This window comes from Thunnus maccoyii, chromosome 13, assembly GCF_910596095.1.
Source record: "Thunnus maccoyii chromosome 13, fThuMac1.1, whole genome shotgun sequence".
In the NCBI taxonomy this organism is placed as follows: Eukaryota; Metazoa; Chordata; class Actinopteri; order Scombriformes; family Scombridae; genus Thunnus; species Thunnus maccoyii.
Window position 1 is genome coordinate 21556133 of NC_056545.1, and position 23148 is coordinate 21579280.

General features: G+C 39.2%; 1 protein-coding gene across 2 annotated transcripts; it reads right to left on the reverse strand.

Annotated features, from left to right (window-relative positions):
* Positions 1–161: 161 nt before the first annotated feature.
* On the reverse strand, positions 162–21347 carry pld2 (phospholipase D2). Of its 2 annotated transcripts, none has more exons than XM_042431741.1 (24): positions 20841–21347; positions 15480–15628; positions 15228–15355; positions 13447–13589; positions 13202–13295; positions 12591–12656; positions 12442–12500; positions 12090–12335; positions 11841–11984; positions 11656–11739; positions 11481–11559; positions 11246–11356; positions 10920–11129; positions 10622–10778; positions 10397–10515; positions 9837–9950; positions 6227–6331; positions 5629–5717; positions 5201–5314; positions 4745–4791; positions 4312–4446; positions 3530–3683; positions 3028–3145; positions 162–2886 (listed from the first exon to the last, which is right to left on the reverse strand). In XM_042431741.1, the coding sequence occupies exons 2-24, from the start codon at positions 15610–15612 to the stop codon at positions 2662–2664; spliced, it is 2874 nt and encodes a 957-aa protein (XP_042287675.1). In that variant the 5' UTR covers positions 15613–15628; positions 20841–21347; the 3' UTR covers positions 162–2661. The 2 variants fall into 2 exon arrangements, with proteins under 2 accessions (XP_042287675.1, XP_042287674.1); XM_042431740.1 differs by having other exon boundaries at positions 15480–15633.
* Positions 21348–23148: the final 1801 nt, after the last annotated feature.

Sequence of the window (23148 nt, forward strand, 5' to 3'; positions counted from 1 at the left end):
TCAAATATTAAATTCTCTCTAAATATGTTTATATATTTACATTTATCAAAAGAACAAATATACAGCATGTATATATTATATAAAAATAGTACATGGGAAGTTTGCCATGTGATACTAATAATTATTTTAGGTGAAGTAAAAGTAAATATTCACGTTGAAAGTCTGTAGAAAAAACAAGTTTATTGAGGAAACAAGAATAGTTACACATTTTAAAGTACAAGTTGTAAACTGTACTTTTGAGTAACAATGTATTGTCTCTGCCCCTGAGTGTTAGTAACCTATACATCAGAAACTCTAAGGTAAAATAATAACCTCGGACTACAGATTTGCATTAACAAATGTCTCCACATAGTGACTGGTAGGGATAATAGTTTTATTAGTTTCTATGAGTCATGTATTCATAAAAATGTATTGGTAATGCTGGCTATTAGTCCAATAAAAACAATAAAAATAAAATTCATGATAGAAACAATCTAAGGTCACTTCTCAGTATATTATTATAACATTTTCAGGAATCTTGAAACAAAGAATACCACTCAAGGCAACCATTCTGTGCTGTATAGAGAGACTAGTGAATATCCAGCTTCTAGTAGTGTGCAAGGGCTTGCAGTGGCATTTTAATATTTTCCGAAGGAAAGTGGGAATAGTTCTGAAGCCAGCAATGGATCATTTCTAAAAACAGATGGATTAACTGGCTCTTCTGCAAAAGGTGCCTCGTGTAGTGCGAGGCGGCGTTCACGTGGGACACTTGTCATCTGTCACATTCACAGACAAGGTTGCACTGAAGCCACCTACAGCAGGTAGTGTTGACTTGTGTCTCGAATGCTCATGTAGCAGTCTGTACAGTATCAGTGGCTCTGTTATAGGCTCAACAAGTGTCCACTTTTTTGACTTGCATCAATCAATCAATCAGTGACATCCGTTAACATACAGGTCTCCTTAAAATACATGGGTGAGGAATATAAAAGATAAAGTCCAAAGCTCCATAAACCTTGATATGATATAGATTTACAGAAGCACTGAAAAAACTTGGCCAGACTGTGTATCATGGGAGGAACCTTCAAACATGTAAAAATTCTCTCAGCAACATTGCTTTACCCAAGTGTTCAAAATCAAGTTATTTCAGTCCAATGATGCGTAGAAATATCATCTCCCCCCCCCCCCTTAACTTAGTCAAACTCCTTTCCTGTCACTTATGTCCTGCAGCTATGGAAGCATGCTTATCATTTTGTTATTGCGTAAAAACAACTCGAGCCCTGTTTGTCTACATTCAGAAGGCAACATCTACATTCTGTTGAATTATTACATCATCTCTCCAAATCTGTCAATGCAATATTTCAAACGAAGTATGCGAGACTTTTCCAGATTACTCAACAGTAGTCACTAAAGGGAATGAACAGGTTTTAAGAGAATAACTGACATGATTGTATATCAAACAAAACCTAAAAATCTTTGCAGTTTAAGATTAAAAATAGTACTTCATGATGCTCCAGACATGGGAATTGCACTCAGTTACAGTGTTAAAATTAATGCACCAACACAAATGCGTTGTGCATGCAAATGATCATAGGGTAGACACGCAAGACATGAATGGCACGTGGACACAGAATGGTGGAGCCCACATGAAAATAACTGAAAACCGCATTGTTCAAACAATCTGTGTCTCTGCATCACAGTTTTCTCTGAGTCAAGTGGATGGTGGAATGTTCTGTTCTGGACTACTGACAACATGGTGAAATAATAATTCACTTGGTTGTCATGGTGACTTAAAAAAAAAAAACGCAACAATTAACAGTAAATCAACCTAGCACCCTTTAATTATCTTGTCCTCCTTCTCCTTTTCTCTCAGTTTTCCCACCTGATTGTTTATCTAAAAATATTAAAATGACTTTGCTTCCACAGAAATTGACAGTCTCCATTCGACATATTACCTTCTATTTTCTGGTCCACCATCCAAATTTAGTAAGTTATCCCTCTTATCAGTACTCTCCCCTTTTCTGCCCTATCCAGTCTTTATTTCAGCTACGATCCAGTCATCTCTTTATATCCGTCACCATAACAACCACAAATGTTCTGACAGATTTGCTGGCACTGCAGTGAGAGGTGAAGCCTCAGAGGGAGAGAGTGAGAGGTAGAGAGAGAGAGAGAGACAGAAACAGAGCCACCCACCCACCCAAAAACCTTGCACCAATAAATGTACACTATGTTCCCAGATCATGTGAGATGCTTGATTTCCAATACAACCTTGCAATCCTCTCCTGACTCATACATTAATTTATGTGTGTTTTGTACCACCGCCAGCCCTGCGGTTCTGATTGCATTGTAGAAGTTATGAAGCAGCTGCTGCCATCATGAACAAACTGGCCCGTAAAAGGTTAATCTACTGCTCTTACAGGTTATCAATTATCATAGAATCTGCTTTTCAGTGGTTATGTTCAGGCCTGCCCATCGTCAGTCAAATAGACAATATAAAAAGCATTAGTGGTTAACAAATAATTTGTGCTAAGGTGATGTCTTTCCCTCGCTATTGAACCGCCAGTCCTGTGGCTATTTTAGTCTACTGTGCTGAACATTAGCTGGGTTAAAACCACATGGAGGAGCATGTGGTACAGCTTTAGCTGTTAGTAGTAGTGTAGTGGTCTGATCTGGGCTGAGCTGCGTTTATGTCCACAGCCCTACAGGAGCCATGCCCTCTTTAGTGCCCAGTGGAGGCAGCAGGTTCTCCTCACACAAGAACTTCAGGGGGAAGTGGACCAGCAGCCCCCGAATGGCCTTCAGCTCTTCTATGGCCTGCTCAGGGTCTGAGTCATAGAGGCGCTCCTTCTTGGAATACTCCTTCAGCTCACAGCTGTTGTGGACTTCGTTGCAGGGCAGGCATCGGAAGACCTGTATCACAGCAGTACAGAGCAGCCACAGAGACAAAAGGAGAGGTCAGAAAACAGAAACGTTGCTATTGTAAAGAATAGAAAGTTAAAGATAATATGTCATTGCATAATCTGTAATACACTGTCTTTGTCTTATGTATACCTTGTCATAGATGGTGGCATTCAGTTGGGCAGCTGAATTCCAGACCAAGAAGAAGAACTCATCACTGACTGGGTCGTCAATGCTGATACTAGTGTCTGAAGTAGCTCCAACAAGAACACTGGTAGGGAAAAAAAGATATAGTTCAGAAAGCACAGTGCATTCAAACAATAGCCAGTTTCTGTCTATGCACTTTTTTAGAGTAGTTTGTCATAATAGTGTTTCAAAATTCCTGAGGAAGAATGAAACTGTTAAGGTTTTTCATTAGGAGAATTACTACAATGTTTGGCCACAATTGTCACCTGAAATGATTTGCTTATAAACCAGGAAATACATACTGTATGTGACATTCGGTGGCTGTTGTTTCCCAAAACATAGAAAATTCAGCTAAATCATGATAGTCGTGACAGACGATGAGACGGTTGCTGAACTCCCTTTAAAAACCAGCTCACCTCTAGAGGTCGTGGCCATACAGAATTTCAGGAGCTACATGTTTTGTCCTGACCTGAAACACTCTTTGCGCAGAGCGAGTGTGAGGGGTCCTGCCTGGTACTCCTCCCCTCCCATGATGGACGGGACCCTCTCTTCATCTTCCACAAACACTGCCAACTCACTGTCCCTGCTTCCCAGCATGCTGCGGTCATTGATGTTGGCTGATCCTGGAACAAAAATGGGGAGAAAAGACATTTACAATCTGTCCTTTAGAAAGTATTCTTCAGAATGAGTGCTGTTTTTCAGGCTTCTGTGTTAGTATATTTATAGTTCAGAAATGGATTTTAAATGATGAATGTTATAGGTAAGTATCATCAGGTCCTATCATACCATCTACTGCATTATTTTATCAGACTTACACTAACAGTGGTCAGTTGTGGAACAAAACAAAGTGGAACTCAAAGATAATAAATCACATGTTCTAGGAGAAGAAATTCAACCTTCGCAAACAAAACACTTTCTTTGAGGTTTCACCATTTTAACCTGGTTTAACATGAAAAATAACATGTTTTTAGGCTACTGAAACACTTCTGAATCCCAAATTAATGAATACATTTCCATATATTCGTTTACATTTCCACTTAGTTTTTACCATGGTCAGATAATTCAAGTGGAAAGTGTAAAATACATTAAAATCCACATGTAAAAATATTTTAACAGAAGCCAGGACTTCTGTCACATATTTGGATTTCGATGAAAGGAGATTACTGATTAGCTCTTTTGCCATAAAGCTCCACAATGACTCAAGGTCAAAGTGATGCTCTGTCTGTGAATGAGTTTGCGCTGGTGACTCACCAATTATATAGCAGCGGTCATCAGCAATGAGGGTCTTGCTGTGAACATAGATGAGCTCTGTGACAAGTGACTTGGAGAGCTGGGAATGTGTTCTCAGGCCGCAGATTGTGATGTACTCCGTCCACTGGTCCTCAACTGGGGGGCAGACCAGAATCACATTATTGACCAGAGATAATATACAAATTCAGTGATGATTTATTAAGAAAATCTCTTAGACATATCGATGCTTAAAAAGGGTGTCAAAAGAAGACAAACAACTGAAGGATGAAAATAGAGACAGACTGGGCAGATACCTAGTACCAGTAGCTTCAGTTTAAAGGAGCAACACAAGGAGAAAGAAAGAGAAACATGTTAGGAAGAAACAAGTGGATTTTTGTGATGTCAGGTGGACTTTTGAGTTGAAACAAAAGCAGACAAGTGACAGAAAACTCACCTTCAGCAAGTCTTGACAGGATGGACTGCTCCCCTCGGCATATAGTCCTGAGACATTCAAAGTTAACTAAAATTAGGCACTTAACACAACATAGGACAATAGTAACAATGATATCTAAGTAAATAGTGACTTCTGGGCATAACATTCACAGTAGGCTGATAAATAAATGCAAGTGAGATCTCAGTGATACTGCAACACTGTGTTCAGGCAATAACAACAGGCTGACTAGGCTCATGATGTATTATCATTTACTTAATGCTTTAAGTTGATAAACCACTCTGTTATAATGATAAAAGAAAAAGCAAAGTAGTCTTTCCAGTTTCACTTAAGGTTGACAGAAATCCCTCACTCACACCTCAGACTATTAAAACAACATCCCATCACCATAATAAACTACATAGTAATGATTTAATGATCGTATCCAATTTTATTTAAAAGGGGGTGGGGGGCTCTCACCTGTAAGTAAAGTGCAGAATAGCTTGAATGGCATTTCCACCTCCTGCACTGATGTCTCCCTCAAATCCAGGAAGTAGAGGAATCACCACAAACACTCTGTACTTCTTCTGCTCCCTGCAATAAGACACAATTTCAACACGTACATTGTCAACAAGTGTACTCTTTAAACAAGTAGACTATTCCTTTCATATTTATATTTTATTTCATGATTTGTTTCACTTGAAAAAATATTGTATTTCACTGATATTTTCCACCGTTATTGTTTAATAATGTAAAATATGTATGGCAAATGGGTTATCGGTTATCAAGGTGAATGCTGAAATGTACTCTTCTGTGTTGTGCTCCACTTTGCACAGATTTCATAAAATGTTGCTTTGTAACTTCAAACTAAGTTGTTAGTTTGTTGGAGTTGTTACAGTTGGCCAGACCTGTGTGCACGCAGGATTCTGTTCACAATAGCATCACCGATCCCATTATGGACCGTCTTCCCATCGGCACAGCTGATGAAGAACTGGTTCTAAGGGCAGAGAAAAAGCAGATGGTGGCTCGGTATGAGGGGAGTGCTGAAACAGGTAGGTATCTGGCAGGGAAGGGACTCATGAAACCTTATGAATAGGCACACATTGGCTTGAAAATCTCTCAGTGGCATGTGAAACGAATGTGTCAAATATTGTGTAATCCAATAGAATCACGTGCCAAAACAAAAATAAATATCTTTCAAACATCAGATGTTATTTTATACAAAATAGAACCCATTCTTATGTGATACTACTAAAACTATTTAGGTCACAGTGACATTTTTTGCCATGATGGCTGCCCTTTTTTTTGTATCACTGCCATCATGAGGAAGCATTTGGGAACCCAACGCAGAACAAGCTTAAATAATTTTGACAGTCTGTTCGTTTAAAATGTTGAGTTGTAAAATAAATTAACATATAATTAAATGTGTAGACATTACATTAAGTTCAGTCACTGTGCTATGAGGTACATATTTGTCTGTAAATAGTTAGGACATTCCTGCAATACCTCGATGTAGATGTAATGCTCGCTGTTCTCAATGGTGTGGATGTAGGCGTTGAGGATCGAGCTCTCACAGGTTCCAGTTGACCAGCGATCAGCAGAGCGTAACACCTGAGGAAATGACATGTAAAAACTTGAAAACTTTCCCTGTCACTGGCTATGCAGCAGAATTCCTTAGTATTAGTATTTTCTCAACACATTTCAGCTGAAAGATGCAGATTTTTTTCTATTACTGAACTACTTTCTGCCATTTTTTTCCCCTAAGGTATGCGCCCTACAATCCTACAATAAAACAAATGTCTTCTTAGTTTTACAGACCATTAACATCACAGAATTAGTCTAGACATCTAAGAGTTGTTGTATCAAAAATAACCTTCATTTGAATTTGATAGAAGAAGTGACAACTGAATCTGCTGCATTTATTTTTGTGATAATTTAAGTTTGTGGTGCACTGAGATTGCTCTTTGTTAGTTAGACACGGAGTTCCACAAGGTTCTGTGCTTGGACCAATGCGATTCACCTTATGTATGCTTCCTTTGGGTAATATTATTAGGAAGCACTCCATTAACTTTCATTGTTATGCAGATGATACCCAATTATATTTATCAATGAAGCCAGATGAAACCAATCAGTTAACTAAACTCCAAGCATGCCTTAAGGACATCAAGACCTGGATGACCTGCAGTTTTCTGTTACTAAACTCAGACAAAATTGAGTTTATTATGCTTGGCCCTAAACATCTAAGAAACACATTATCTAATGATATTACTCTACTCTAGATGGCATTGCCTTGGCCTCCAGCACCACCATAAGGAATCTGGGAGTTATCTTTGATGAAGAGACGTCCTTCAACTCCCACATAAATTTCAAATTTGAAGGACTTTTCAAGGACTTTTTTTCACCTATCAGATTGCAAAAATCAGGCACATTCTGACTCAAAAAGATGCAGAAAAACTAGTCCATGCATTTATTACTTCAAGGCTGCATTATTGCAACTCTTGAAATTATTGCAAAACTAGAAAAAGAGATCACATTTTTTCCATTTTAGCTTCTCTGCATTGGCTTCCTGTAAAATCCAGAATAGAATTTAAAATCTTTCTCCTCACCTACAAAGCCCTTAATGGTCAGGCACCATCATATCCTAAAGAGTTCATAGTACCCTATTAGCCCACTAGAACATTGTGTCCAAAAGTGTCCAAAAGTGTCCAAAAGTAGAATGGGGGGCAGAGCCTTCAACTATCAGGCTCCTCTCGTCTGGAACCATCTTCCAGTTTGGGTCTGGGAGGCAGACACCATCTCTACATTTAAGAGTAGGATTAAAACTTGTCTTTTTGATAAAGCTTATAGTTAGGACCAGCTCAGGCTTGCCCTGGACCAGCCGGGGGACTTCCCGATGCTCTGAGCTCCTCTCTCGTCCTCTCCCTCTCCATATGTATGCATTCCTGTCCCATTAATGCATCTTACTATCTCGGCATCTTCTCTCTCCCATAGTTTTGTGCTTTCTTGTCTGTGTGTTCTTGTCTCCTGTTGCTTTCGCTATTTCTGCCTCCGGAGCTGTAGAAGCTGGATCTGTGATTGCAAGCCACTCACTGCTTCCATAATCCTGCTCAACACCCTCTGCTACAATTATTATTATTATTTTTTTTTTTAATTATTCTTATTACACATCTCTATGTGGAACTTGCATTGAGCTTTTCTCTCTCTTTTTCTCTCTCCCCCTCCCCACTCTTTTTTTCTCTCAACCCAACCAGTCCAGGCAGATGGCCGCCCACCCAGAGACCAGTTCTGCTTGAGGTTTCTTCCCATTAAAGGGGAATTTTTCCTTTCCACTGTCACCAAGTGCCTGCTCATGAGGGAATGTTGGGACCTGCTCTATATTAAAAGTGCCCTGAGATAACTTCTGTTATGATTTGGTGCTATAGAAATATAATTGACTTGACTTGACTAGCTCTAACACTTACACAAAGAGGGAGAAAACCTGTTGTAGCTCTAGCACAGTATGTGACAGCTGAGGCAGTGTCTCTGACACCTGAATAAGGGAGCAGCAACACCTGATAGGAAAGCTGCAGCATAATGGAGAGCAAGGGTTAAGGTTATGGGCCACTGCCCATAATACAGCACACAGCAAAAGCTATTATTATCCAACACTCACTGTCTCAATACTTCAGAACCGAAGCATATGATGTTGAGTGGGAATAACATTGCTGATAGTAAGAAAGTATGTGGGGACCATACACGCCAAAAATGTTTCTTACCTGTGATATACACTATTTTACTTGTTTACATAGGTTTGTCTCACACAACAACAGAAACTCTCAAACATACAATTCACACTTTGAACTACAATTCAAACATGACTTTAATGATGAATTAGCAGACTGCAGAATCATTTTCTCTAACCTAAAATTTTGCTGATACATGACCAATAATTGGGCTTTTTATATTTCATATATTATTTTTTATATATATATAATTTTTGCTTTTATTGGACAGTTGGCAGCAGAGAGGCAGACAGGAAACAAGGGGAGAGAGAGATGACATGCAACAAAGGTCCCTGGCTAGAATCGAACCAGGGACGTTGCAATTATGTTGCATGCACAGTAACCATTCGGCTACCAGGGCGCTCCATATTTAATGTATTCTTAATGATAGTGTTTTTCATCATCTAGACCACATTTCCCATGAAGCCTGTTGCAAATATAACGCTTCCACTTGTTCTCCCTCTCTGTCCTTGGCATCACTCTGAGTGCATTTGTTTTCTCTGGCTTTACTCAACAGGATAAACATGTTGGAAGTGATTTTGTTCCACAGGCTTTACTCTTGTTCCACCATCTGCCGCTGCAAAAAAAAACAAACTCTAAATACTTGAGCTGCATTTTAAAGGCTAGAACAGAGACTCTTTGTTGTACTGGAAAAACATCCATCTGATTTCCTGCTAGATGTGACTTGGTGTCACACAATGTAAAATGCAGGGTAGAAATCAGTTTGTCTTATTTGTTTACAGTTATTACAGTAATTGCGGTAACAAATTAATATGGAAGTGACCAGCAGCATAGGTTCTTATTTCAATGAAGACTATAGGAATCTAGTTTTTAACTTCTGTTCTTCCCATGATAGATCTTTAAAGGCCCTCTTTAAAGATCCCTGTAGTGCTTATGTCTTGTGTGTCACAAATGTCCATTTCCCATATGCACATTAAGCCAAACTACAAATATTCTGTTTTTTCTGTGTTGACATCATGTGTGTAACTGAACAAAGGTTGATTTACAAGCCAGAACACAGAAAAGGTTTCTGGCTGGCTCCAGTGTGAAGCCCATCTCTGGTGCTCTCTTCAATCTTTGGTGAGCTTCTTTTACAAGTGGCCACTGTTCTCCAGCAGTCAGAGCTGTCACCCATGGTGAAAAGAAAAACAGCCCGATTTATCTGGAATGCTAATGTAGCGTTGGAACAGTCTTTGTTAAATACAGGAGAATGTATGGATGTGTGAAGGCCGCCCCATTAAATGGACAAACAAACCAGGCAGTGCTGTGACTTCCATGTGTGAGAGGGAATAAAGATACACTGTAACATTTTCAACATGCACTGATGTTGCACAGACACCGACATCATCACATACCTGCACTTTGGCTCTATTGGACCCCGGCACATTGAATGAGAGTGAGTCAGCAGTGCAGTGAGACTTGGGGAGAAGGTAGGGGTAGAAATCATCCTTGTACTTGTTTTTGAAGATCTAGAGATATGAAAATCAATCAAAGCTATAAATGTCACCTTCTTGTCAGACATATGAAGATTTCCTTCTAAGGCCCTCAGTTACATTCAGTTTATTTTACAATTTACTATTGGTCTTATTGATGTTGTGGCCAATAAACCCATAGGTTAGCATGACACTGTACTCATCTTCGTAGCTAAGAATGTGGACAACACCCACACAATAGTCCAATAGGGCCATGGCAATAAAAGTCTCAGATTTTTTAGCTCTACAAGCTCTACTTAAAGCCATCTGAAGCTTGTGTATCTGTAGACTTATTTATAAAGCTGTTTCCAGCAGAGCTGTCCCAGTCTCTAAAATAACAAGGATGTTTAAAATAATATGATAACTTATAGATATTTTGGCCACAACTGCAACAATAAAAGCCAGGTGCCTTTAAAAAGGCAGAACTTTCCTTTGAATCTGACCTTGGTAAAGTTCCAGCGCTGGATGAAGTGGCGGGCTACATCCCTGGCAGCTTTGCCATGAATAGCTGCAGACAGATCGCGCCACGGCATGCGAGGAACTTGAGTACGGTCGATGTTATCTGAAAAAATATAAAGAGCAATCCTTCCAGATCCCTGTTTAGAGACTCTCTGTATGTTTGCGTATGTGCATGTCTGTGATACTAAAAGGAGATTTAGATAATGTACCTTCAAAGGGTCTGTCAAGTTGGACCCAGTCTTTCCTGATGAAGTTGCTGTAGTCTTTGCCAAGCCATAGTTTAGTGTTGCCAATCAGATTCTCAGGGTCCTGCTCTGTTTGCTTATCTGGTTCAGATGGCTTTGGACCATCAGCCACACCATTGTCCTAGTTAACAAAGATATTAGTTTGTGTCTGCGGGTAGTGTGACATACTGAAAGCACACTGCCTCATGAACTACCGTGAACATATTTATTCTCAATTAGTGCCAATCAACAAGAAAATAAGATTGTGTCATCACATTCTTACTCCTGTATCTCCCTTTGGCTCCTCCTCTGCTTCACTGTTGGCCACCTCTGTCAAACCAAGGTCAGTTAGCCTGTACTGGCTGTCATCCCACCTCCCGAACGCAAGGTCAATGCCTCCCACAAAGGCTACTGTTTGGTCAATAGCCACCATCTTTTCATGGTGAGCCCAAAGGAACACCACAGCCGACACATGGTCAGGATGTCTCATCACCTGTTGAACATCAAACAGATTAACATTTTTTTAAAAAAATGAGATGACGTCTCTGGTAACAGTTCTAATTGTGTGGCTGTCGCCTGTACACCAAATTATTCTGAGAGGTGACAGACCTTGATGTTTGGGTGCATATTCATAAGAGTCTTCTTGCTGTGCTCGCTATTGATGCCAAGTGCGAGCTCCACCTCTTTGTACAACAGAACACACACTTTGACTCCTTGTTCCTGCAGAAAAGGGATCAAAGAGAAGTGATGCAATTTGAAAAAAAAAGGATGAACAAAGGTGATGTGAAATTTGAAAAATCTTTTGGGAGTTTAAACAGAGAGGAACAAGACAGAGAGTCCCTACTGCTTTGCGTTTGAGTATCTCATCCAGGCGCCAGTAATTTTCAGTCGCTGGTCTCTTCAGGAACACTTCAGGGCTGAGCCTGAGAGGAATATTTTAGTGGTATAATTACACGGACATTTTTAGCCGGTAAACTCAACTTTCTTCATCAGAAAATCCAGATCTTGCTGACACTTACCACCAGTCTGTGATGAAGATTTCCTCCTTGGCTTGTTCAAGAGCATCAGCCAGGTCTTCAAAGTAGTCTCTTCCATTCACATACCTTCAAATAACATCAATAAACCACAAACGTTTAGTAAATTAAGTCAGACTCTGAAGACGGACAGCTGTTGCAAATCTCAGACAGACTACACAGCAACTGACCATTTAGTGAGTGTGTTCTCCCGCGGCTGAGCGAACCCCTCAAAGCGTTGCACTTTGAGAAAGTCAGAGGTTTCCGCCAGCCGGTTGATTTCATGACTCCACCAATGCGCTTGTCTATAGCTGCTGCATTTGATGACCAGACTCCTGAGGAAAAACAAACAGGCCACACACGTATCACAACATAACCCCAGACATAAAGATATGTATGTACGTACAGTATATACGTGGGCAAACACACAGCTGACTTACCGAGTGAAGTTCTCAAAGCAGACTCCGTATCTGGTGTCTGTATAAGCACGGCCTACTTTCACTTTGAATTCTGGGTCAAACAGCAATACAAAATTGATGTTGCCATGGTCTCGGTTCATATACATCAGGAAGGAGTCTTTCACCACCAGCCAGCGGCGTGACCAGCGGAAACAGAACTGATGATGGCCAATGCAGTTCAGGCCTTGGATCCGGTGACCCCCCGACCTCTTGAAGATGGGCCCCTCCCTGAGGAGAGATGACACATATTGCAAAATAAATCCCTGTAATACACTTAGTCATTTCCCCATTTTCTTTGTCTCTCCCTCACACATAAATAGTCTATTCTGCTTACAAGCCTTTGGGTCCGAGATCAGTGATGAAGGAGAGAGCACCGACAGAGAGGAACTCCAACTGAAACAAAGGCAAAGAGAGAATGCCATCATGCTACATGACATTCACTGTGTATCTGTGCTGTGAATGTCTGTGTTTCAAAGCTATTACCATGCTGTGGTCATTCCTACAGAAAGCGTTCTCCAGCAGACCATTCAAGTACTCCTCAAGGTATTTCTGCAATAGAAAAGTGATTCAATTTTAAAATGCGACTTGTGCAAGTGAGTCACTGGAATTGCCTGAAACTGTATGAATTTTGTGAAATTGTCATTTTTGTTGTGTAGAGTTGGTTCATTTCAATAAATGTATCATATCACTTCTATTTTTTACAATAATTGTCTGGTGTGAAAACAATAAAAAGCTATTTTTTTCACACAAAAAAGTGGCATTCTCATATACAATATTCACATGTGACAGTAGTAAAACATTTGAGACATTAGGCTGATAAGAGTGTAACAAAATCAATAAATACAAGGAATCAGCAAAGACCAACACAGTAAACACAGATTTTTCTTTTATATGTACCGCAGTTAATAGAGAACAACAATCTTCTTCATTAAATAAAATTAATTTGAAAATCTTGACACAACAACAATTCTGTGAGTGAAAAGTATCTGAATATTTATACCATTGTGTTCGCCATCAAGGACACATTGTGTGTGGGTATTTCAAAGCATGTACTGTATACTTTATATGTGCTATCTGATTGGTTTGTTTGATACCATTTTGCTGGAGGTCCTTCTGGTCCGGTCATTCCCATGTAGGCTGGGCATTTCCTCTGACATGGCTCTCAGCTGCTGCCTGTCCTTTGCAAATCTTTGAGAGAAATTTGAATATTCAAAATGCTTAGTGCTTCAGAAATCTGACTGTAAAAACTCATAAAAAAAACATCACTCAGATTTTGAATGCACATCTCTCAGAGTGAGTTTGATTTGCATGATTAAGATAAACAGATTTGTACACTGACCTTCCCAGAGGCAGCAAATGAAGCATCATCTTGTGCTTGTAAAGATCTCGATGCAGCTCCTGGAAGTGCTTGTACTTCCTCTTCACCGTCCAGTGGAACTGGCCGTGTGTTAGCCACACCGTGTACAGGGTGCCTACACGGACCTGGTGAGACATTATTGAAATGATGCACATAAACATGATGGTATAAAATGACGAAAATCAAATACTGAAGACCAAATGTCACACTAGTATTCATTAAATTTTCAATTAGTTATCCAAGTTGTGACACAAATTTGTATTTCATTAGTGACAAAGACTTACGTGTTTAAATGAATACTTTTTTTACAACCTGGATTTTATTTTCATATGCTTTGAGTATGTCACATTTTTGCTTCCTTTTTATCAGGTATGGTAACATTTTCCTCACAAAACCAGTAGGCAGAGCTTTACCTCAACATCCATTAGGGCAAGACACATAAGAGGTTAAGAAGAAAACTAAAGTTAACACACTCAAAATGTGGGTTATTATCATCCATTGCAATGCAATAGATCAAAGTTGAACCAAGAAGTAGCGCTTCCACATTTAATGGGCATGTACTCTGAACAGTTTGTGTAACACAATGTTCTTTTTGACTTCATACAAGTAGTATTTGCTGAAAGGCATCTATTTGGACTTGGGAGTAAAAACAGCTAACGTGGATAGGAAAACAAAGGGAGAACATGCAAACTGACTGAGTCAGTCATATTTAACTCAGCTGTTACTAATAATCATTCATTTCTAAAAGGCATCATGCAACATGTTGTCCTTCTCTGGCTATGAACTGACTTATATAACAATATAAAGAAACTTGTGCTTTTTGACATAAATGCACATGCAGTACTGCAGTTTGAGTGGTTAAAAAAAGAGACTTGTGTAAAAGTAGATATGTCATTGGCAGTTATAAAGTGGGCTCCTGAAAACTAAAATATTTTGTTATATTAGGCCCCTCCAGAATAACCTGACATGCCAGATGGTTTGTTACACAGAACCATCTAAGAAGTCGTCCTTGGAAACTGTTTGGAAAAGGGCAGGCTCTTTCAAAAAAATAATTGGCAGGTGATTGGATGAACCATCTGTCTATCACCGTCTTACTTTGCAAGGCAAGCGCATAACTTGAAGCCTGACAAGATGGATTCTCACATGATGTCGTGATTTCTTGAATCCAGCTGCCTCGCAAGGTAACCTCCAGAGGACCCAGCAGTAGAGTAAACACCCACTTCCACAAACACTCTCAACACTGTGCTCACCTGTTCTACCCAAACATCGCATCTACACTTAAAATTATAATCAACATACACACAACAACTCACCATGTAATTTCAAGCCTATCTCTCTATCTGAACAACAGTAGGTTAATGCGACAGTTAAGCCCACTGGCTCAAAACAAAAGTTAAACCCACAGACAGACAGCATGGAAATAACCACACAATCATGGGACAGCTGACTGTTTAGAGTATTAACAGCCTGCTTGTGAGTTCAGAAAAAGAGTTAAATACTAACAGTTTTGCTATGACATGATGTCTCAATAGTAAAGTACATTCAAGTTGAACTTCACAGTGTCTCAGCCAGGCTGGAACATTAGATTGAAGTCAGATATTAAAAGGTGATCATGGGTGATCATGTTTATAAGACGTTGCATAGGACGAAACCATTTGAACGTGGATATATGCACGGATTCACTTCAAGCTCATCAAAGCTTGCTATTAATACTTAGTCCTTTCAGCAACTACCAAAAGAGAACAAAAATTGAATGGATGTACCTTAGAGCGGGTGGTGTATTTCTCTGTGTTGTCCACCCTGCATGTGATAGGTACACCAGGCATTAGGTATGGTATACCCTCCTCCTTTATTTCCGGAAGATGATGCACCACAAGGAATGGACGGCCATCTATGTTTTGGAAGATTCGAATATGTCACTGAAATTTCTTCTGATACAGCAATTAGAGTTGTTCAACAGACAGCTCATATCTTCTTAGATTAACATATCTTATAAAAGGAAGTGTTATTTTTACCACTGCTGGACATGAGGCCATCTATCTCGTCTGGACTCAGATTATGGAGGTCATGCGTGAAACGCCTTCTGCCCAGGTTTTGGACTGTTGTGCACTGAGCCACTGGCTCAATCACATCCTCTGGAGCGGCCATCGCACTGTTGTTGCAGCTGTTCTGGTGCAAAGACAAAAAGTGAAAAGAAAAGAGAGAGACTTACATTTATAATCTGGAGTTTGTGCAACTTCACACTTGTTAAATTCACACACTTGATGTAATAATTCGCAGTATTTCAAGGTCTAAAACAACAAAAAACAAAACAAAAAAGTGATTTAGTGTTCCACTACAGAGAAAAATGATGTTTTTTGGAGGCAGCAGCATAACTTACAACACAGTAACTGCACAGACTGAAAGCTTAAGACCTAATTTGCATTAATTGGATAAAATATCTGCCTTTGTATCAAAGTATAATTTATATCCATTTAAGGAATTAGCTTATATTGTCTCTAGAAATGGGTTCAAATCTATAATGTCCAATAATAGATTCAATCTACAATAAACTGATATTGTCAATGCTTAGAGCACTTTGTGTGTGCCAGTGTAGCTACAGTTCAGAAAGCTATCAACGTTTTGTCTCTACTGACAATTTGTTTACCTATTTGGTATGTTTTAAACCTAGTGACAAAAATTTGATTGCTGTTATTATAAGTTATTAGAAATATTTGATTATCTGGAGCAATGCATTTGTAAACCATATGTCCCCAAGTAATGATCTGATTGAGTAAAAGACAATACTGCTAGTAGGAATTTGAGCACTAGTAAAATGGTTAATGGACTGCACTTATATAGCGCCTTTCTACTTTAACGGAAAAAGTGTTTTACAATCGTTGCCTCTCTTCACCCATTCACAGACACACACACCGATGGCAAGTTTATCAGTTTTGCTAATAGCAGTAGTTTCGGTTTGTATATATGAACTGCAACACCAACAGATGCAGCCAGAAACTCAGGGGTAGCAACAGTTGTTATTTATAAAATCAACAACCTTAGTAACAGTAACCAGTAGCAGCAGCAACAACAGTAGAAGTAGTAATAGTTAGTAAAAGCAGCAGCAGTACTAAAGGTAATGAAACAGTAGCAGCAGTAGCAGCATTAGCTTTCAATGTAGCTTAACAGGACTCAGATGTCATAATACAGACATACTGTACACTATCCAGACTAATAGTGTAAGTATCTCAAAAGAAGAGTAGTTAGCGAAATAATCTGACAGTACAAGTGGGTTCTTGAAGTGAATCTAATCCTTGAGGAGAGCGACATGATCATGATCACACAGGAAGAGGCATTCAAGTACAACTCAGTATCACACCAGTCAACAACAGATGATGTAATGTCAGAAGTATCACTGTTAAAATGCTGAAAACAGAGAGCCCTCACACACCTCAGGCGTCTTGTGCTGTTTACCTGTGTATCAGGTCATCGACACATCGACTTACGAGATGTGTAGGACACAGCTACCGGCAACAGAGAAAAGGGTGTGTGTGTGTGTGTGTGTGTGTGTGTATGTGAACCCTTTTGTGTAGTGTGTGGGCCGGTGTCTTTGAATGGCTGAACGTTTCCTCGGCAACGAGGCAAAGGGGAGGGAGGGTGTGTGTAAGAGGGAGACAGAGAAAGAAGGGGGGGTAGGGTTAGGTGGGTGGGGTCGGGGGTAGGTTGTTAGTGTTTGGGAATGATAATGAGGATGAAATATCTAAGAACCACATCTAAAAACTAAAACATCTCAAAACTGAATAAATACTGCTGTTTATGGCAGCAAGGTTAAGTTAAAAAATAATAAAGTAAAGTTTATCTCCAATGTTTAATATTTTTGACTTCATGAAAAACGGTTTTAACTACCTCCATGTGTTTAATTGTCAATTATCAACACATTAATTTGTGTATTTTTACAAATTACAGCATTATCTCTTTCTTTGCTGTGCCTCAACTAACGTATACCACCTAAACTTCTTAATATCAGTGGTGGAGTTTTGGGTCTAGATGTGTGACACTTTGCCATTACATTAAATAACAGCCAGTCAATGAGATAAAGGTTGTGCCTGTCAAGTTGTGTAAGATCCACTATACAGTCACAAATATGTCAACCAACCAATGCTTTGCAGTGGTTAAAACCTACTGGAATTTCATGGTTCATTTCAACAAAATGCGATCGATTGATAACCTGTCCAGTGTTTCTCACCATCTGCCCACTGCATGCTGGAGAAGGCCACAGCCACACAGGGTCCTGAATAGGAGTTAGCAGGTAAAGACAGGAGTAATACTGAACATTGGATAGGGACATCACCTGCACTGTACAAGCTAAAGGCCATTGGCAGCACCTGACGTCTTGAGAAGTGGTAATAAATTAAAAAAAGACCAGATACATGACAACAGTGACACAGTCATCGTCATTTTAGGATCATTCAACTTTCTAATAATTATTTTTGACACCTGTTGAACAGTGAACTATGATGACTTTCTTAACATTTGGAGGCTCTATTGGGTATTATGACAATATGTTCTTAATTTCCAGATCATCACATCCCACTGGTTGTACAAAATATTAAAAAAAAACACTTTGAAGAACACTAATGAGAAAAATTCAAGTAAAAATTATAATCCCTTTCTGAAGCTGTGTTAATTCACAACAAGTTATATTGTACTTGCTATAAAACTCATATAAAGGCCATTTCTACTTTGTCATTTCAAGAAGAGCTATTTCTGCACCCTTTCCATGCTTTTTTTGTTTCCACCCTGATCCTAGATCTTTTTTAAGCCATTCAGCCATCTTAGCTGGCATTAAAGCCTGTCATTTCAATTACTTCCAACTGTATGTTGAGACAGATATGTTGGCAAAACAATGTTTTGCCAAATAAGCTCTTTGGTTTGATTTGACTTAAGACTTTTTTTCGCCTCTATTCACTCTTTATGCTGGCTAATACTTGCCACAAAGCATACATAATGTGTATTACATTACAGGTATGCATGAGAAAACTAAATACTGATCCAAAAATGCGGAACTGAGACCAATCTTATCACACACACATATTTTATGGAAATACATAATGATTACCCTTTAAAAGGCAGAGAAGTCTATGGTTGACTTTACATGATTTTCTTCTTTTTTGTCTGTTGGAGTGAGAATTTGTCTACACTATTTACTCAGGTTTCCTACCTGTGAAATACTACACTACACCACCCATGTTCCTTTACAACATGAGCCAGATTGTCCAGAAGGGAGTGTTGTTACTGGGAGCCAAGGCAGATCTTACACACCAAGCAGTCATATGATCGTAAATCTGTGTGTGTGTGTGTGTGTGTGTGTGTCTATCAGCAGTCTTTGTTCTACAAACCCTTTGAACTTTGTGCCGTTTGTTGCCAAAGGATAGGTTCACAATTATTCCAAGTCTGCTTTAAAACAGGTGCCCATATAAACACGGAAATAAGTTTGCTTTCTATAATCATCCCTCCTGTTCATGTCAGCCTTTGAGATCCCTTCCCATCCTAATGTGCTTCCAATATAAGTGTTGGGGGACTAAAACTATGTTCTGTGCAAAAATACGTTCCAAAGTTGATCTGAAGTTAATTTGAGGCTTCAGCAGTCTGAGTTATTAAAATGGGTTTATTCCAAAGTTACAGTCTTTTGTGTTCCTATCCCTCCACTGCAGCTCAACAAGGAAACACTGTCTGGAGAAACAGAGAGAGGGAATTTTATACTAAAACTGTTGGAACTTTATATAATTACTTGATTTTTATTTGATTTTTGCAAAAAACTAGGACTGTGGATTTTGCTCTCCATCAATAACATGGGAAGCACATTATCTTTAAAGGAATCTTGTGATGGCCAGGATGATTACGTCAAGAAAAACCTGTTTTTCAGTGTTCATATGGGCACTTGACTGTTGTTTTAAGACAAACTTGAAAATTGTGAACAAGCCCTTTGCATTGTACAGCACCTTGCAACTCTGGTTTTGAAAGGCGCTTTATAAATAAAGTTTACTTACTTAAAGCCAAAACCAATTCACACTGGGATCGTCTCAGTTTTCTTCAAACAAAAAACTTAAACTGTCAGAATGGGGTTTTTTTTCATTTTACTGCTGAATCAGTTAAAAGTCTCACCTTGCTGCAGTGATGGTGAGGTGTACTCTAGGTGTGGTCAGTACATCTCTACATCACTGCTGGTTGTGGTTACAGGTGAAACACAACACACCTCTGACCACTCTCTACATACTGCAACAGTCTTTTAACCAGAAGAGATCAGTGAAAGGCTTCCCAGGTAAAGCTATTCCTTATTGAAAGCCTATGTTGCACAGTGGATATATCAGAATATAATTCTGATCCATTCATTTCTTCTTGAAGTGCATAATTATCTTAAATTACAACATATCAAGAAGCTAAAGAAACTGCACCCAAGAAAGTTTCTGTCTGTTTGCAACTTTAGGAGCAGCAAGGTGCAAGCAGTATAATATTGATTGTCAACAAATAAACTTTCCCCTACACTAATATTTGTCCTCTGCTCCAGGGGAAAGTTGTGTGTTTGCATATTTTTTGCATAATTTACCAGGTCTTCAAAAACAATTTGCACGGGATGTTTTTTTATTTAAGCATGAGCAAAATATAGACCGACCGTAGCAACAGACTGAGAAACGTGCAACCAAATGACAGGATCTGAACACCTACACAACTGTGCTGAGTCAACTCTCGCCTCCGCTGGTTCCCATCGGATTTCCCCAAAAATCCGGTGCATCGTGTGCCCTGAAAATAGCCGTCATTTCTGACTGATTCATCTTTTAACCACATTTTTCTTACCCGTCACACTCACCTGACACTAGGAGCACGCTCTCTAATATGTTTTATGATACAATCTTGCTGGAGAACACGCACTTTTGCCACAGATTTAGGAGTTGATGCGAGTTTGGATGAGCTACAGCTCAATCAGAATAAGTTTTCTTTAACGTACGCCAGAATCTACAAGGTCTTTATTGGGTTTCACACCACATTGCTATAGTTGTTAGTCTATTTAACACTCCGGATATCAAAGTTACTGTGGGTGTAGAGACTGAAAATGCTGAAGGCGAAGTTTTGTCGTCTCCACCCATTCCCCATGGCTTCCCACAGCATTCCTCAAAGAAATTCAATTTACGAAAAGTACGCTTCAAATGTCAGCTGACGACAGCGCCAAGTGCCAACCGTAACCGCAAATCACACCGACGAGACAGATGTTTGTTATCATCCCTCTTCGGTGGTGTGAAATCTGCAGCTGGACAATTTCAATCGGCAACGCAGCGACACAGTTCAGACAGACAGGAGTGAAAAATGCGTCCAGCTGAGGCCCAACGTGAAATACTTACTCTCCGTTCAAATACAGCCACGGCTCAGCACACACAGCTACTCCACATGTGGGGCAAGGACATGAAACATATACTCAGATTAAAAGTGATGTTTCATCGTTTCCCGGCCAGCCAGCCAGTTGTTTTCTTAGAGGAGGGTTAATTTCTATTCCCCCTGTAGGTGATGTACACTTAAGTCCCTCCCATCGGATGTCCAGCTCAACATGGAGGAGGAATAGAAAATTAAATATTAGAAATGTGGATTTTACACACGGGACAGGTGATACCAGGCATACCTTATGCTCTGCTACTCCTTTTTTTTACATGACTTTGTCGTGTTAATGTTGAGAAGCCAAACAGTTTTCCATGTTTGTAAAGCTGTTTAGAAAGCACACCAACAGGCACGATGATGTACTCTGTTCATACTGAGAGAGAGTCGGTCTGCTGACAAAACATGGATATGTGGGACAAAACATGTCCTGACTGGGCGCCATCAGGGGAGACACACAGGAATGTGAGTTGATAACAGTGGAGGAGAGGGGCGACTGTGAGCCTAAACTGTGGTACTGCAGTCGACAAGTTAACGAGAATAACGGAAGATATCACGATATTTCGGCTTATAATTTTCAAAACTAAACCCTGTTAAAGAGGACTTATTATGCTTTTTCTGGTTTTCTGTTATTTACATATTGTTAGGATGTCAGATATGCATGTTAAACATGGTCAAAGTTCCAAAACTTGAGGTTTGTGTGGAAATGCCGCCTGTAAGTCAAAAGTCAGGGATTCAGCTTATCTTAACACTTCATTTGCAACGTTTTTTGGGCTGCGTCCGAAATTCCATAATAACTTGCTATTTAGTGTGCTAAAACAGTATGTGAGAGTTTTTACACACCTCCAATTCGTGCTTTGAGAGATAGCCTTGAATTTTATTATTATTTTATCATTCCTCGAATAAAAAACGAACAAACACCGGGAACTTTTAAAGTTGAAGAGGACACGCCGGAAGTACGGGTCACGTTTGCTTCAGTTAATTACACTTTCTTTTCACACTTTGTCATTTTGTTCCTAAGAGTGTACCTAATGTGCATTCATGTGTTCAATAAAGAGAGAAAAAAACATTCCCAGCGGTCTTATTGAAGACAAGCTTTAAAACCCCACAGGTCCCTCCCACAAAAGTTTTATCTTTTTATGACATAAGATAAGCATCTGTTGGAAGGACAAGAGAAGATATATTTTTATATCTTATATATATATATATATATATATATATATATATAGTTTTATTTGAACCATTTAGAGTTTGGGTGATGGACACAACAGAAACATTTTGTGTTTATCACCACAGCCAGAAGGTATGCCCTGATAGAAGTATTTCCTTCAAGGATATGATGACACAGGATGCACATTGACTTACTGTAAATCTGGATAGTGATTCACATGTCACTATAGCCTATCAACAACAGTATAAAACAGTTCAACCACTAAATTTAAAATTGCAACAAGGATTCAGGAATCTTTCACAACATGAGTAAGGTGCAGGGAGGACTATACTCTCAGGATGCTGATGAAATAGAAAGCTTCAAACAGCTTATTCGACAAGTTCCTGGAAAATATAACCATAGCGTGATAGCATCTGCTGTTGATTGTACTTGAACTTCAGCCTACTTATTTTATTGGACATTATATTTGTTATATCTAAATTGGACTGACAGTACTCCTTTGGGCTCTATGTTTCTGATAATATAGCAATTTTGTATTTTTTTTTTATCTTTGTAGTTAGACCATTTTTTCTTAATTACATTTCAAGCCCACAGGAGGCGAGGGAGGGGGCAGTCTTTCTTTATCTTCCTCTCTCCTGAGGTTTCTCCCTTTTTTTTTTCCATTACGTGGTAACATTCATTTTTTTAGTGTTTTTCCACTTCCTCTTAATAAGCTTGTGGCGCCGGTTAGCTCCATGACACACAGGGCGTATGATGGTTATACAAATAGAATGACACATTTGTAAGTGGACTATTGTGGACACAAGAAAATTCATCTGAACAGGCGTTTGAGGCCTCAGACAATTTACAATTAGACCAGCTATGAATGTTGGTCTGGGGTGGCGCTGTTAGTAGAATATAAGGCTTGACTATTTGGTGTAATATAGTTTAACACCACATGGAGGTGTTCAATCACACTTACAGCAAAGGAGATTTAAATATACGTAACAGCAGTGCATCATGGCTGAAAATTGAGTATGCTGATTTTAAGAATAAATCAAAATTCTAAGTGACTTCAAATAATTGAATTTATGTTTTATTACACTGGGAATTAGATAAGTTATCAAGAT